The sequence below is a fragment of the Podarcis melisellensis genome (assembly GCF_964234715.1).
Source record: "Podarcis melisellensis genome assembly, chromosome: 10".
In the NCBI taxonomy this organism is placed as follows: domain Eukaryota; kingdom Metazoa; phylum Chordata; class Lepidosauria; order Squamata; family Lacertidae; genus Podarcis; species Podarcis melisellensis.
In genome coordinates, this window is record NC_138542.1 from 58,998,103 (window position 1) to 59,011,605 (window position 13,503).

General features: G+C 40.3%; 1 protein-coding gene and 1 long non-coding RNA gene across 44 annotated transcripts in view; one reads left to right on the plus strand and one right to left on the minus strand.

Moving 5' to 3' along the window:
• CACNA1C (calcium voltage-gated channel subunit alpha1 C) overlaps window positions 1–13,503 on the plus strand; it is a gene marked incomplete at its 5' end in the record, with an annotated part of 525,599 nt that overhangs the window by 482,387 nt on the left and 29,709 nt on the right. For all 32 annotated transcript variants that reach the window (XM_081926667.1, XM_081926694.1, XM_081926693.1 and 29 more), the window contains 5 exons: window positions 657–785; window positions 4,165–4,230; window positions 10,220–10,311; window positions 10,918–11,086; window positions 11,578–11,705. In XM_081926667.1, the coding sequence (XP_081782793.1) occupies window positions 657–785; window positions 4,165–4,230; window positions 10,220–10,311; window positions 10,918–11,086; window positions 11,578–11,705 (584 nt within the window). The remainder of the gene's footprint in view (window positions 1–656; window positions 786–4,164; window positions 4,231–10,219; window positions 10,312–10,917; window positions 11,087–11,577; window positions 11,706–13,503) is intronic.
• Window positions 1–13,503, minus strand: part of LOC309378848 — a 118,642-nt gene that overhangs the window by 65,341 nt on the left and 39,798 nt on the right. For 2 of the 12 annotated variants that reach the window (XR_014172191.1, XR_014172192.1), the window contains one exon: window positions 1,115–3,341. The exons of the other annotated variants lie outside the window; for them this stretch is intronic. This is a non-coding gene — a long non-coding RNA (uncharacterized lncRNA). Of the gene's footprint in view, window positions 1–1,114; window positions 3,342–13,503 lie in introns of those variants that run through there. 12 annotated transcript variants of the gene reach the window in all.

Genomic DNA, 13,503 nt, shown 5'->3' on the forward strand with positions numbered 1-13,503 from the left:
GTTGGTTATATATTCAAGCTAGATCATCAAAGTAGCAGACTGGAGCAGTCTGGACAGCAAGCAGGACATAAGGAGACAGTTTCTGTAGTATCCTCCTGTGCTGAGTAATACTTATTGCCTGTGGCATGAAGTACTTTGTTTCCATTTCCTCCTGCTTGTCACCAAGACCAAGCAGCAGGAAGTTGTGAGCAAAATGGAGGTCTTGCCAGTTACACCTGTTGATCAGATTACATATGGGGCAGTTTCTCAATCCATACAAATCCAAAACAAAATAGCTTTCTTGTCTCACAGGTTATGATTTCTCAACCAAAGGAATAGCAGAAACTATGCCTTACACTACCAGCAAGGCCCTTGAAAAATATTTATTGTTAAAATTGGGGTGTGAGAGAGAGATTTTGGATAATGCCACTGAAGAACCATGGGGAACTGTTGAGGAATGAGGAAGAAAAAAATAGGCTAACAATTTGGTCCTAGAAGACAGATTATATATCTGCATTCATCTGTCTGAACTTCTGGGACTAGTGAAAGATTAGAGGTCTATAAGGCAGGGGAACAGTGCAGTGAGCTCTTCCTGTGAAGTAGCATTTTCTGTGGCCCAGGGTCTGTGTTCCTCATCTTCTGTTGTAACTACTGCCCTCTGTGCCAATGGGTTCCAGAACGCAGAGGAAAACTCTCGCATCTCAATCACCTTTTTCCGACTCTTCCGCGTGATGCGTCTGGTGAAGCTCTTGAGCCGAGGCGAGGGCATCCGCACACTGCTATGGACCTTCATCAAGTCCTTCCAGGTAATTCTTTATTTCTTCTTCTATGCCTTTGCCTTGGGACAATACTGATGTGTTTGCCACCTCTACATTGCACATTTTTATATAGATCAGCAATGATCCCTGAATGGATAGTTTTTTCCAGTCACAGGTCTCCCAGCATTAGGGTGAATGTGATGAGGCAGGATGAGGTAAAGGATTTCAAAATCTAAACCCAGATCTGTAAACCATGTGGAGGTGTGGAATTGTTTAGTAAACTAGCTGATTTTTATGTTTCATAAACTCCCCTTAGTGCAGTTTCCAGAGGGGTAACCATATTAGTGTGTTGCAAGAAAAACACCCAAGTCTTGTCACATCTTTAAAGTTAACACATTTATTATGGCATAATATATTTATTAGTGGCTAAGGTGCCACAAGACCTTCTTTCCTCAATGCTGAGTTTTAAGTTAATACTGGACATTGAATTGGGATTGTTGGATCCTCCTCTGATAAACATGCTAAGGCAAAATGATTGATATAGTCATATTTTCCCAAGGTAGTTCACAGCCCTAGTTTGTATTTTTTTTAATTTTATATTAAAAGTACGGTGTTATACTTTGTCCCATCAGGTCAGCCTGCGAACAAGCACTATCTTTTTGCACTGATGATTTATGCATCTGTGGTCACAACCAGAAATTTGGCTTTGTCCAGTAATGGCAACAGTTCCAACCCCTATTCATGCTTTGGGCATAAGCTGATGTATCTTAATAACAGACACCAGTACTAAATCCATGGCAATGGTCACAAGACAATGTGAGCTCACACAATTTGTTGTTGGCATCTGTCTGTCTCGAGAGACAATGGAGTGTGCCTCCGAGGGGAGAATCACAGTGCCTGCTGTGGCCGCAGAGACCAGCAACTTATAACTGCTGCCTCCTGCATTGTTTTTGCTGTGTTAGCAGCATCAAAATTAACTCCCCAGGGCACAGGCCTGTGCAGTATATATAGAGGTCCTGGGCTGCCAAGATTATAAGACACCCCCCCCCCCGGCCTTGCTGATGTGATCCAAAGGAAAGCAGAGCAGTACATTTGGCATCAGCTTGGCTGCAGGAGCTGCTAGAAGCAAGTGTACAAGACTCCATCCTACCATCTTAGTGTTTCCACTCTGGATTTGTCTGTAGGGTTTACTCCTTAGCCTTTTCTTCCCCCAAAGATGTCCCTCAAGGCTCAGGTATGGATTTTTCATCAGGGTTTACTCCCGAAGCCTTTCTCACAAATAAATAAAAGCCTCAAGGCAGTGGAGGTTTAGGATCAGTTTTCCTTCTCTTAGATGGGCTACCTTTCGGGCTGACGAGCCCCATGAGCTAAGCAGAAATAACCCATGGGTGTCAACAAGCACCATTTTAAAAAAATGCATTTTAAAAAATTATTATCAGCAAGTTTACAGCCAAGGAGTTTCCTGACAGAACTTTAAAAACAGGCCCCAAGCAAAGGACATAGCTCTGTCCTTCTGTAGTCTGTCAATATCAGTTATATTTCTCAGCACAACAAATTGCTCCATCTCTCATTCCCTTCACATCTTTATTAACGCTGTGCCTCTCACTGAGTCACTGTTTGGTTCTTAGTTCTGTCTTCCATGATGCTTTATAATTTACCCATATGGACAGTATCATAAACAAGTAGAAAGTCAGTTGTCAACAAGAGCAAGAATTGCGTGCTTAGAGGTTATTCAGACAAACATAACAAGAGTGTTAATTTTTTGGAGTCAATAAATGACAGAAAATGGAAATTTACAAAATATGTACACTGCAAATGGATCCCAAAAAGGAATGAATTCCATTGTCATTGTGATTTCAGCAATTTCCACTGATTTCCACTGTTTCAAAAAGATGTCCACGAAGTCTAACAAAATTCTACTCTGCACAGGAACATACATGTTGACAGTGCTAAATAGTTACTAAATATAAGAACAACAATATTCATTGAAACCCAACGTCATTACGGTACTTATTAGATGAATTAAGACACCCTATTTTCCTCATAGTTGCATAAAAAAGTAATGAATGACCTTGTTTCAAAAATGCTTTATCACCATATTTCTCCATATTATAATTTAAAAACATTCACCCCAACTTCCACTAACAAACAGGAAACAATACATGGAATAAATTACTTATGAAGCTTATAAAAGCAGTGGCAGAAATACTTAATTTTAAAGTAGGGAAGAGTAGTTTATGCTGATAGATGTTGTCGTATATTGGTTATTGCACAGAAAAATGTAACTTTAAAAAAAAATAATCCACAAGATACATTATACACCTGCTTGCATGGAGATGATGGTAACGTATTTACTATACCCAAGATAAAAGGAAATACTGGGCATTAGCCAATGTTTGCTTATGTTCAACTGCAATACTACAGATAATGTTTGCTGAAAGCAAGACCCACTTCACACATTTTTTCTGACACAAATATTAATAATAATTTCAGAAAAATGAATGTGCAGTGCAAGACTTACTGACAATATAATTATGGTTCTGTGTGTTGATAGCAAGTTTAGTCAAAGATCAGGCGAAGTCAAAGATGGATCAGTAGAGGCACCTAGTGGAAAAACCGACACATTACAACAATTAGTTGTTCTTGCAGTGATTTTGCATAATACTGTACATGCATTGAAAAAAATTAGATGCACAAGTGCATCCATGTTTCCACTTTCTGCCTTATATGACTTGCTACTTGTACAGCTTCAGGGATGGGGTGGACGACTATTGCTGCTGCTGTTGCTTAACATTTATAGCCTGCCATTCCTCCAAAGACTTTAAGGTACTCTACATGGTCATTCCCGCCCCCCCCCCCACAACACGCACATTTATTGTTATTATTTGTCTTCCACACACATATCTCAAGGTGATATACAAAATTCCATTCAAACAAATAAATATTGTTGAAAACAACATGGAAAATAACCTCAGATAAGCTCAAAAACAATAACCAACTAGGCACACCTAAGGCAGAGACTTATTCAGCGGTGAAAGTCTGTCCTAACAACAATATTTTGAGGTAAGCTAGTATGAGAGATATGAGACCCAAGATTATCCAGTGAATGTCATGGCTGGGCAGCAATTTGAACCTGTTTCCCCAATCCTTGTTCAACATTCCAACCATTTCAACATGGTAGGTCTCCAAGGGATATATGAATTTCCATTTGGAATGTGACAACATGTGAGGGAAACAGCAAGTATAAATGCATTTTCATGTGCTTTGCTGCACAATGAATAGGCAAAGCCACTTTTGCCTTCTGTCTCACCCCTTCAGGCTGTTGTAATAACATATAGGGGCTTGCTGAAGTACCCCTTTCTTCAGCAAGTCAAACTGTCTTATTAAGTGGCACACCATGATCTATTTTGGGTTTTTTCCCCTCCAGGCTCTTCCCTATGTGGCTCTTTTAATAGTGATGCTGTTTTTTATCTATGCTGTGATCGGGATGCAGGTAGGTGATTTCCTAAAACTAGTGTTTTCACATACAAAAGTATATATGGAAGTCAACAAACACTTGTAGGAAAATGATTCGATTGACCCAAAGATTTTGACAAGGTGCACAAAAATAGAGTAGCATCAAAAACTGTATCTTGAAATAGATGTGCCAATAGGACTTTAATGTTCATATTTGTTATTTCAGTTCAAACAATTTGGTGGAGGCAACGGAGAAGGGGCTTCCTCGTTCATTTTGAAGTTGTTTGGGGGTCTGGAAATGTATGGTCAAGGAACGAGGAACAAGCCCCTGCTGCTTTCTTCATTTTATTTATTAATTTTTTACAGAGGTTGTTCACCATGGGTGGGGCAACATTAGAGAAGATTAATTGCTTTCCCAGCTAATATAAATACTTAAATGAATATAGTCACGTCAAAGGATCAAATGCTTTTTGCTCAAAACCCCTGTAAAAGGATGACTTTGACCTGTGTTGAGAAGATTGCTACAGTTGCTTTGAAGTACAGGTGAAAAACCACACCAAATGCTCTTAGAATATAGTACCTGCTTTTTAGCAGTTTAATCTAAAATTTATCTAAACATTGGCATATGAATCGTAGTTGCAGTAAATCTTACATCTCTTTTGACCAGCAGCCTTATCTGAAATATCATAAGAACATAGGAGTCTGCCTTACACCAGGTCAGACTATTGGGCCACATAGCTCCATATTGCCTACAGTAACTGGCAGCTACTCTGTAAGGTTTCAGGAAGGAGACCTTCCCAGCCCTACCTGGAGATGCTGGGGAGTGAACCTGGGACCGTCTGAACATAGGATACCTAGGTCCTTTGTGCTCTTGGCCAGGAGCTGTATTGACAACCCACCCAGAAAAGAATCTGAGAAGCTGGTGAGATCGCTTGGACAGGAGAAACATGCTTCCTTGTGGCTGGATATTGCTTTCTGCCTGGAAGCCGCTCCAAGGATCCCTTTCTGCTCCCTCCTGCAACAGCAGCTGCAGCTTTTCCTTCTGGAGATCTCTGAGGATTCCTTCTGTGGGCAAAACAGGTGCTTTTGCACCCCCAGGAGAGGCTGCTTTTGCCAACCCCTAAGTAATGCCTCTGCTTCTGCATGTAAGGGCAGATTTAGCTATCACCCTTCACCATCTGGTTTTGCACTGCCAGTCTAAAATCAATTGATGAAAGAGCTACATTGACACAATTGGTTTACAACTCGTGGAACTTCAGTTTGTGTCATAATTTGGGGCTGGCATTGGGGAAGAGCATGCCACCTGTGACTTCAACAGCTGTGTAGCAGGTAGAAATTCAATAGGTTACAATTATAGGAAAAGCTTCGCCTGATAGCATTTTGTCAGTCAGACACCCTACAACTTGTGGATAGCTACTGATTTATTATTGGGCCTTCCACCCCACCCACAAAAGAGGGCACAAAATTGTGTATGAAACTCACATACACACAAAGCAAATTTTATACATATGTGTGCCTTCTTTTCCAGTGGGGGTGGAGAGCCAAATCCACAAAGTGTACTGGACCAGAAAATCCTTGGTTCAATATGGAGAAGTGGTAGTAACATGAAATCAAGTTCTTGGTATGCGTGTATGTTGCAGAGAAGAAGTGAAGCTTTAGAAACACACTTTTTCCTTCTGCTACAATGTGGTGTACCTGGCAGTGTTAATCTGTCAGTGTCAGTGGTGGTGGGTGGATTTTGCCCACACCACACCATAGTCTGTCAAACACAATATCTTAATTCCACCCATATGCATGGATAGCTGCCGTTCACTTACATGGGGGGGGGGAGGGAATAAAAAGTGTGTACTCAGGGGCGGAACTGAGGTGGGAGCTAAACTACCCCTGGGTTTGCAACTCTCCCAACAGCATTGTTTATTGCAACTCATCTTCCTCCATGCAGATTAAACATACTCCTGTCTTGGTCATAGTATAATATAGTTGCTAATGTAATAGAGACAGAACCCACAGAGCTTCCTTTTAATCTATGACAAGGCAGAAATGCAACTCATTTGTACACAATATTTAATTATCCCAGATGAGTGTTGGGACACTTTGCCTCATTCAAGATTTTAACAATCTAATTGATCTTATTATATTGCAAAACCAATATTTCTGTAAAAGGAGATATATCTGCATTAAAATGTGTATCTTTGTCACAAACAAAGTTCTTGCCTTAATCTATATTTTGAATTTGCCATAATGAAGAAATAATTAGAAAAGGTTCAAGCAATTCTAACTCACATTCATATTTTAATAAATAATTAATAAATATTAGGTGCTAAGTATTTTTTATTGTGTCTCTTCTCTTTGGCGATCACTCGTAGCCGAGTAAGATTGTCTTCCACGAACACTGTCTTAACAGTGAGCCTGTATGTGACTGTGGAGGCCAATTCTGGATCCACATGTCCTTCCACAGTGGGGACATAGGTTTCTGGACAGGAGTTGATCACAGTGAAGGTTTGTCGCATGTGCCTTCCTCTTAGTTCCTTTCTCCTTTTCGCCCCGAGTTCGTGCTTCTTCAAAGTCCATGACACCTTTGGTAAAGGCTGTTCTCCAGTTGGAGCGCTCGCAGGCCCAGTTATCAGTACTTATACTACATTTGTTTAGATTTGCCTTGAGAGTGTCTTTAAACCCCTTTTGCTTTCCATTTTTGAGTTTGGAATAGTGTAGTTGCTTTGGAAGACAATAATTATATCCTCCTCAACTCTGCAAAGTCCCATTTCCTCAGCTACTCAACTCTTGATGGGCATGAAGGGTTTTGCCAAATCCCTTGCAGTGAAAAAGCCTGGTGAGAGTTGTTTGAATCCACTTGATGCAAGAGTTCCCTTTTTTTAAAAAAATGCCCTTGAGACATTACTATTGAGTCATCAGTTTGGATGCACCAGAACTGACAGTGACATGAGACTTTCCTATTTAAGGAAAGAAAGAAAGAATCTATCTTAGCTGTCTCTTCTGATACTAAGCATCACAATGCTTAAGCTTCACCAACTTATGTGACCAAGTGGAAAAACACAAATTGATTATGATGGATGACGCTGCCCAGCTGAAGGTTCAACAAGTGTGCTTAGAGGAGGAATCTTCTTTTCTGTCGTCTTCTGCATTGCAATCACTTCTACATACTGTACTTTGCTAATGAGTAAGATGAAATGCTGATTTTAGCCTAACCATTGCCCCTTATTTAGTCTGTTATATGAAGAGCTTAAAAGAACAAATGAAATATCTCATGGAAACATTGCCTCATACTCTTCTTTCCTGAGATGAAAAATATGGCCTGCCTCAGAGTATTTAATCTGTCCTCCTGCAACGGTAACTCCCAACACCCCCTCAGAGCAGCTGCAACTGTCATTACTAAAATAGTGAGTCTGAGCCTGAGGGAGTCTGAGCCTAGAGCATTTCAGAGTACTCCTAAGGCAACTAACTTAGAATAACTTCATTTTAAAAGCAATTTTCTGCCTCTCATGCTATTTTTTTTAGAACATTCCTGTATTTCTTTCTCTTTAAAAAGCATGATGCTCAGAAGGATATTGCAGCACCTAAGCCTACCAGCAAGGGACACGGGTGGCGCTGTGGGTTAAACTACAGATTCTAGAACTTGCCGATCAGAAGGTCGGCAGTTCAAATTCCCGCGAAGGGGTGAGCTTCCGTTGCTCGGTCCCAGCTCCTGCCAACCTAGCAGTTCGAAAGCACCTCAAAGTGCAAGTAGATAAATATGTACCCCTCCGGTGGGAAGGTAAACGGCGTTTCCATGCGCTGCTCTGGTTCGCCAGAAGCGGCTTAGTCATGCTGGCCACATGACCCGGAAGCTCCCTTGGCCAATAAAGCGAGATGAGCGCTGCAACCCCAGAGTCATCCGCGACTGGACCTAATCGTCAGGGGTCCCTTTACCTTTACTAAGCCTAACAGCAGGATTTTCTAGAACCACCACATGTGCAGAAATCAACCAGATTCTGCAGCACTTGCACATGAAAACAACAAGGAAAATATATCTCACAAGATACAGAGAATTGCAAGATCCCTATGAATTGTAACATGATACTGAACTAAAGTGCTGGGTTCAAGCATATGTCACAGAATTAATTATTTCTGTACTGGTTCTTAAATAACAGAAGAATGTTCTTTAAATTTAAATGTAAATTCATCTTTACATGACATCTTCTTCACTTATATACTGAAGCTAAAGTACTTATAGCTGTCAAATGAAGGGAAAGGATTTCTTGGCAAATCTCTCCTAGCCTGCCTAAGCTCTCCAAGGATTGTGTGTGATGTGGCCAACAGAATAACCCTGTAATTTTACATACACAATGTGTAATCTTGTGCTCAAATTTTGTAACTAAACCACTGTAATCCTCTGTACTTATTTTTGAAAAATATTTGTATTAATGTCATTTGTAAATTGAGGGAAAACACACATTGAGTTATATGGATAAAGAAAAACTGAAGGGCTACAGAAGCTTTAGAACAGATTAGAATTTAACACAATTCTGAATAATTTTAGAGTTGGCCTTAAAATTCAAAGATTCAGTTACAGAAAAGGAAAAATAGAGTTCAATCAAATATCTACACAGTACTGGGGAACAGTGTTCAAAACTCCCCTTGTTCTAGGTGCATTTTGTGACAAGGGATTTCATGAGCGCGAGCAGTTTCGGAGCTCTGGCCGCAGTACTGCACCTAAGATTTCAGATTAAAACTGCGGAGTAAAAGAAAAGAAGAATATTTTTCTGCCTCCCTACTTCCAGCTACTCTCTGAGAAGAGAAGAGACTGGAGAAGAGGCCATCTTAAGAATATTAGGTGGGTGGGCAGGGGAAGGAATAGACCATGTGAAAAATGAACATAATATTTCAGCTGCAGTTCATTAATTTTCAGCATTGTATTATTGTTATTTAAAAAGTTTGCCTAGACATTCCGGCGTTGCGTCCATAACCTAGGTTTAAGGTGCCATTTAGCTCCTAACTTTCATATCTTAGTAGGCTGACGTTGAATCTGCTCTCCCAAGGAATAGCCCCACTGATCCTCTGCGACCAGTTCCAGTCAGGCTGGCAGACAGCAGTCCTGAACACCCTTCAGAAACTGGGTGTTGCCCCTCAAGCCCTTCTAAGTCTGGGGTTGGGCCAGGCAAAAGCTACGGTCAGGCAAAGAATCATAGACACTGAGAGACAACAGGACTGCTCAAGGTGCAACCTGACTGTAAAATTGGAGAAATCGAGAGAGATATAGCCGCACCGGCAGCATATCTCTTCTTTCTCGTATCCAAAAATGCAAGAAGGGCTTTTACACTTGCCAGCAGCTCGGCTCTGCCCTCGCCGGTCCTGGAAGGATCCTTTTAAAAAGCCCCATATGATCAGAGACTTTGTGCCTGTTCATGTGGGGATATAGGAAGCCCAGAGCACTTGTTCTTTAGATGTCCCTTTTATGAAGAGGCACGTAGTGAGACCATTGATCCCCTGCTGGTGAGGCTCGCTGACCTCCCGGAAAAGCAAAAATTTGACCTTTTCTTGTCAGGCAAAGATTATAAGATGACCCGGATGGTTGCGAGATTCTGTTTACAGATCTGTAGGCACAGACTATCCCCCAACCCAAACTAGTTCGTTAAGAAAATCCCCAAACTCGATTCTATGGGTGACTCTGGGTTATCTCTCTGCGGTAGCTTATCTTAAAGTTTTAAGTGTCTATACGCTTATCGCATTTATAAATTTTAAGTTTATTGTTGTACATTGTTTTAAATATTTGTTTTCCTTCTGGGATTGTACCCCCAAGTATGTTTTATAAGCTGGTCTCCGACCATAATAAATTATCTAGCTATCTTAGTTTCTAACACTGCTGGGGAAAGATGTGAAACAAATGAGTTTGAATATCTGAAATGTGGAGGGTGCATCCATATTTTATTTATTTATTTATTTATTTATTTATTTATTTAAAATAAATAAGAATATTAATGTGATAGCTAGCATGAAGTATATTCTTACAAGCTCCTTTTTTCTACTAGGTGTTTGGTAAAATTGCCCTGAATGATACCACAGACATAAACCGGAACAACAACTTTCAGACCTTCCCCCAGGCAGTACTACTGCTTTTCAGGTGGGTTTCACACTTGTTTCCCTGGTTCAACTATATCATGGAGAAGTTAGTCACTGTGTCTAAGAGAAGCCACCTTACACTTGGGCTGTGATCCAATCAATTTGATACCCTGCCCAACAATAAATGTCCAATGATTGTTAAGATCTGATACATCCAATATCTTCTAAAATGCATCTGCTCAAAGTTCTTTGCCATGACTAGCTAACTGAAGAATATGTTGACAGTCCAATATTGCAAACATTGTGGCTGCTTTTGAACCATGAGTTACACTGTGCTGCAGGATAGTTAGTTCCCATTAGGTGGTGGAGCAGACATGACATGACTAGCTGATCTCTAGATCAGAGCTTTCCAAACTGTGTGTTGTGACATGATAGTGTGTCGTCTGCAGTGTGTAGGTGTGTCGCGTGAATACTCCCTGTGCTCCTCCCAGGGCTGGAAAGGGGTTAGGTTAACCTCCAGTTTGCTAGTAAAACTGAATTATTGTGTCACAAAATGGTGCATGTCTAAAAAAGTGTGTCACCAACATGAAAAGTTTGGAAAGCTCTGCTCTAGATTATTCAGTGGTAATGACGAATTACCTTCTTCCCATCAACCCCTTTTCAATAGATGTGCTACTGGCGAAGCTTGGCAGGAAATCATGCTGGCATGCCTCCCAGATAAGAAGTGTGACCCTGAATCCTTGGAATCAAACAACTCTACTGAAGGTGACCATTCCTGTGGGAGCAGCTTTGCTATCTTTTATTTCATCAGTTTCTACATGCTGTGTGCCTTCCTAGTAAGTATATGTCAGCAGCTTCTGAGTGTTGGTGATTAACATGCACTTAATTTGGAAACATAGGATGCAAAATTTTGCATGACAGACTACAAAAATATGTCAGTCATTCTTACCTACTGGGTCTGCATAGACCATTTATCTCTCTTTTAAATTACTTGGTCTTTAATTTTGCTTCCTTACCACTTTATTTTACTTTATTTTATCCATACTAGTATTTGCTGTATTAAACAGAGTATGCTGGTTTGTAACTATATAATAGATTATATACATAAGATGCTGCCTTAAACTCAATCAAGCTAGTGGTGCCTTTTCCATCACCTACTACTTGTTTCTTTTCAAAAGAAAGCAATGAAGTCTTTTCAGTTAAATGTTTTACAGAGTTTTCTTCTTCAAAAACTCAAATTCTGAATTGTGCATGGAAAGGAACTTCAATTGTGGATGTTCTAGCATGAAATACTGACTATTATTGTTGTTTCTGATCTTCCTTGCAGATCATTAACCTTTTTGTAGCTGTTATCATGGATAATTTTGATTACTTAACACGGGATTGGTCTATTCTGGGTCCTCATCATCTGGATGAGTTTAAACGGATCTGGGCTGAATATGATCCTGAAGCCAAGTAAGTCCCAGGACCATGTTCCAGATACATTTTTTAGGAGAATAGTTGCCCTAAATTCTGTCTATTCACCACTGAATTTATTATTCTAAAACCATGATTGTGGCATATCTAAAAGTAACAACAGCAACTACACTTTTGTAAAGCATTTTCAAGTGTTGAAAGTGTTTCACATGCATTATCTAATTGTCGTTCTTATAATAGCTCAGTAAAATGAGTTGTATTATTAACCTCTGTATTACAGGTAGGAGAGACAGAGTACTTAAAATAAATTGTTGACCAGAATGCAGCATAAGTAATTTTGGAGAATGCTCTAGAGTGCAGAAACTGTAGCTGAATAACATCCTTTTGTTTGAGAATGTAAAAAAGGTTTTACAAAAGACCACTATTTTTAGCTGAATTTAGGAGCATGAGGACTCAAAACCCAAAAGATCTGGACCAAAGTGACAACCTCTATATCCAACACCACAGAGCAGTTATAAGGAAGGTATACCTGATCAGAACTGCTTTTACAGTGCATATGCGGGTGGTGCTGTCATCTAAACCACTGAGCCTGTTGGGCTTGCTGATCAGAAGGTTGGCGGTTCGAATCCCCACGATGGGGTGAGCTCCCGTAGTTCTATCCCAGCTCCTGCCAACCTAGCAGGTCAAAACATGCCAATGCAAGTAGATAAATAGGTACCACTGAGGCAGGAAGGTAAACAGCGTTTCTGTGCGCTCTGGTTTCTGTCACGGTGTCCCGTAGTGCCAGAAGCAGTTTAGTCATGCTGGCCACATGACCTGGAAAGCTGTTTGTGGACCAACGCCAGCTCCCTTGGCCTGAAGTGAGATGAGCGTCACAACCCCATAGTTGCCTTTGACTAGACTTAACCGTCCAGGAGTCCTTTACCTTTACCCTTTACAGTGCATAAGCAAAACATAGCCAGATTATTTAAGAATACAGAATGCAGGTGGAAGTCTTGTACTTATAATTGCATATATTTGCACAGTTGCATTCTAGTGTTAGTTAACTTCTCTTTTGTTTTTCTTACTAAATGTGTTTAGAACCTGAAATGCATTATTCCGTTATAAAGGGTATTCTGTAAAGCAGGGGTAGCCAATGTGGTGCCTTCCAAATGTTGCTGAACTCCAGCTCCCATCATCTCTGACCATTGGCCTTGCTGGCTGGGCTGATATGAGTTGGAATCACCAACACTTGGAAGGCACAACATTGCCCACCCCTCACCATAGAGGCTTTTATTGAATTAGAGAAAGTGAGTTTTTCAGGAGTGAATTTATAGTCCTAGTTTCACTAGACTAGGAAAGCAGGTTTATTTTCAGTGTCATAGTGCATGCTGCTACATCATGGGATAAAGTCCCTTAGAAAGTCAGAGGGAGTATACTACACTGCTATAGTCTTAGAAAGAGGCAGATGCACAATTTATTGGTTTTTATGAATTAAGAGATAACTGATTTAAGTATGTTTTGTTGTAAGATCCTACTAAATCAATAAAAAAGCATATTATTGTATGCATTTTGCATCACTGCACCTTAAAAGCAAGAGTTAGTTGCAATGCCCTGGTTTTTGTTAAAATTAACGTCATAAGGTACAGGCCCTAAATCAAAGCCTGTATCTGTTTCCTTTGCAACAGACACAGCAAAGAATTCAATTGTTACAGCTTGACCTAGCTCCAGAATAAAAATAACAACAGAATTTGCTATACACATATTGAAACAGTTGGGAAATATCCTGAAAATATAAGGTGATACAGGAAGGCAAAGCAATAGGCCAGAGAGCCTGAGATCCCAATTCTTTATTATG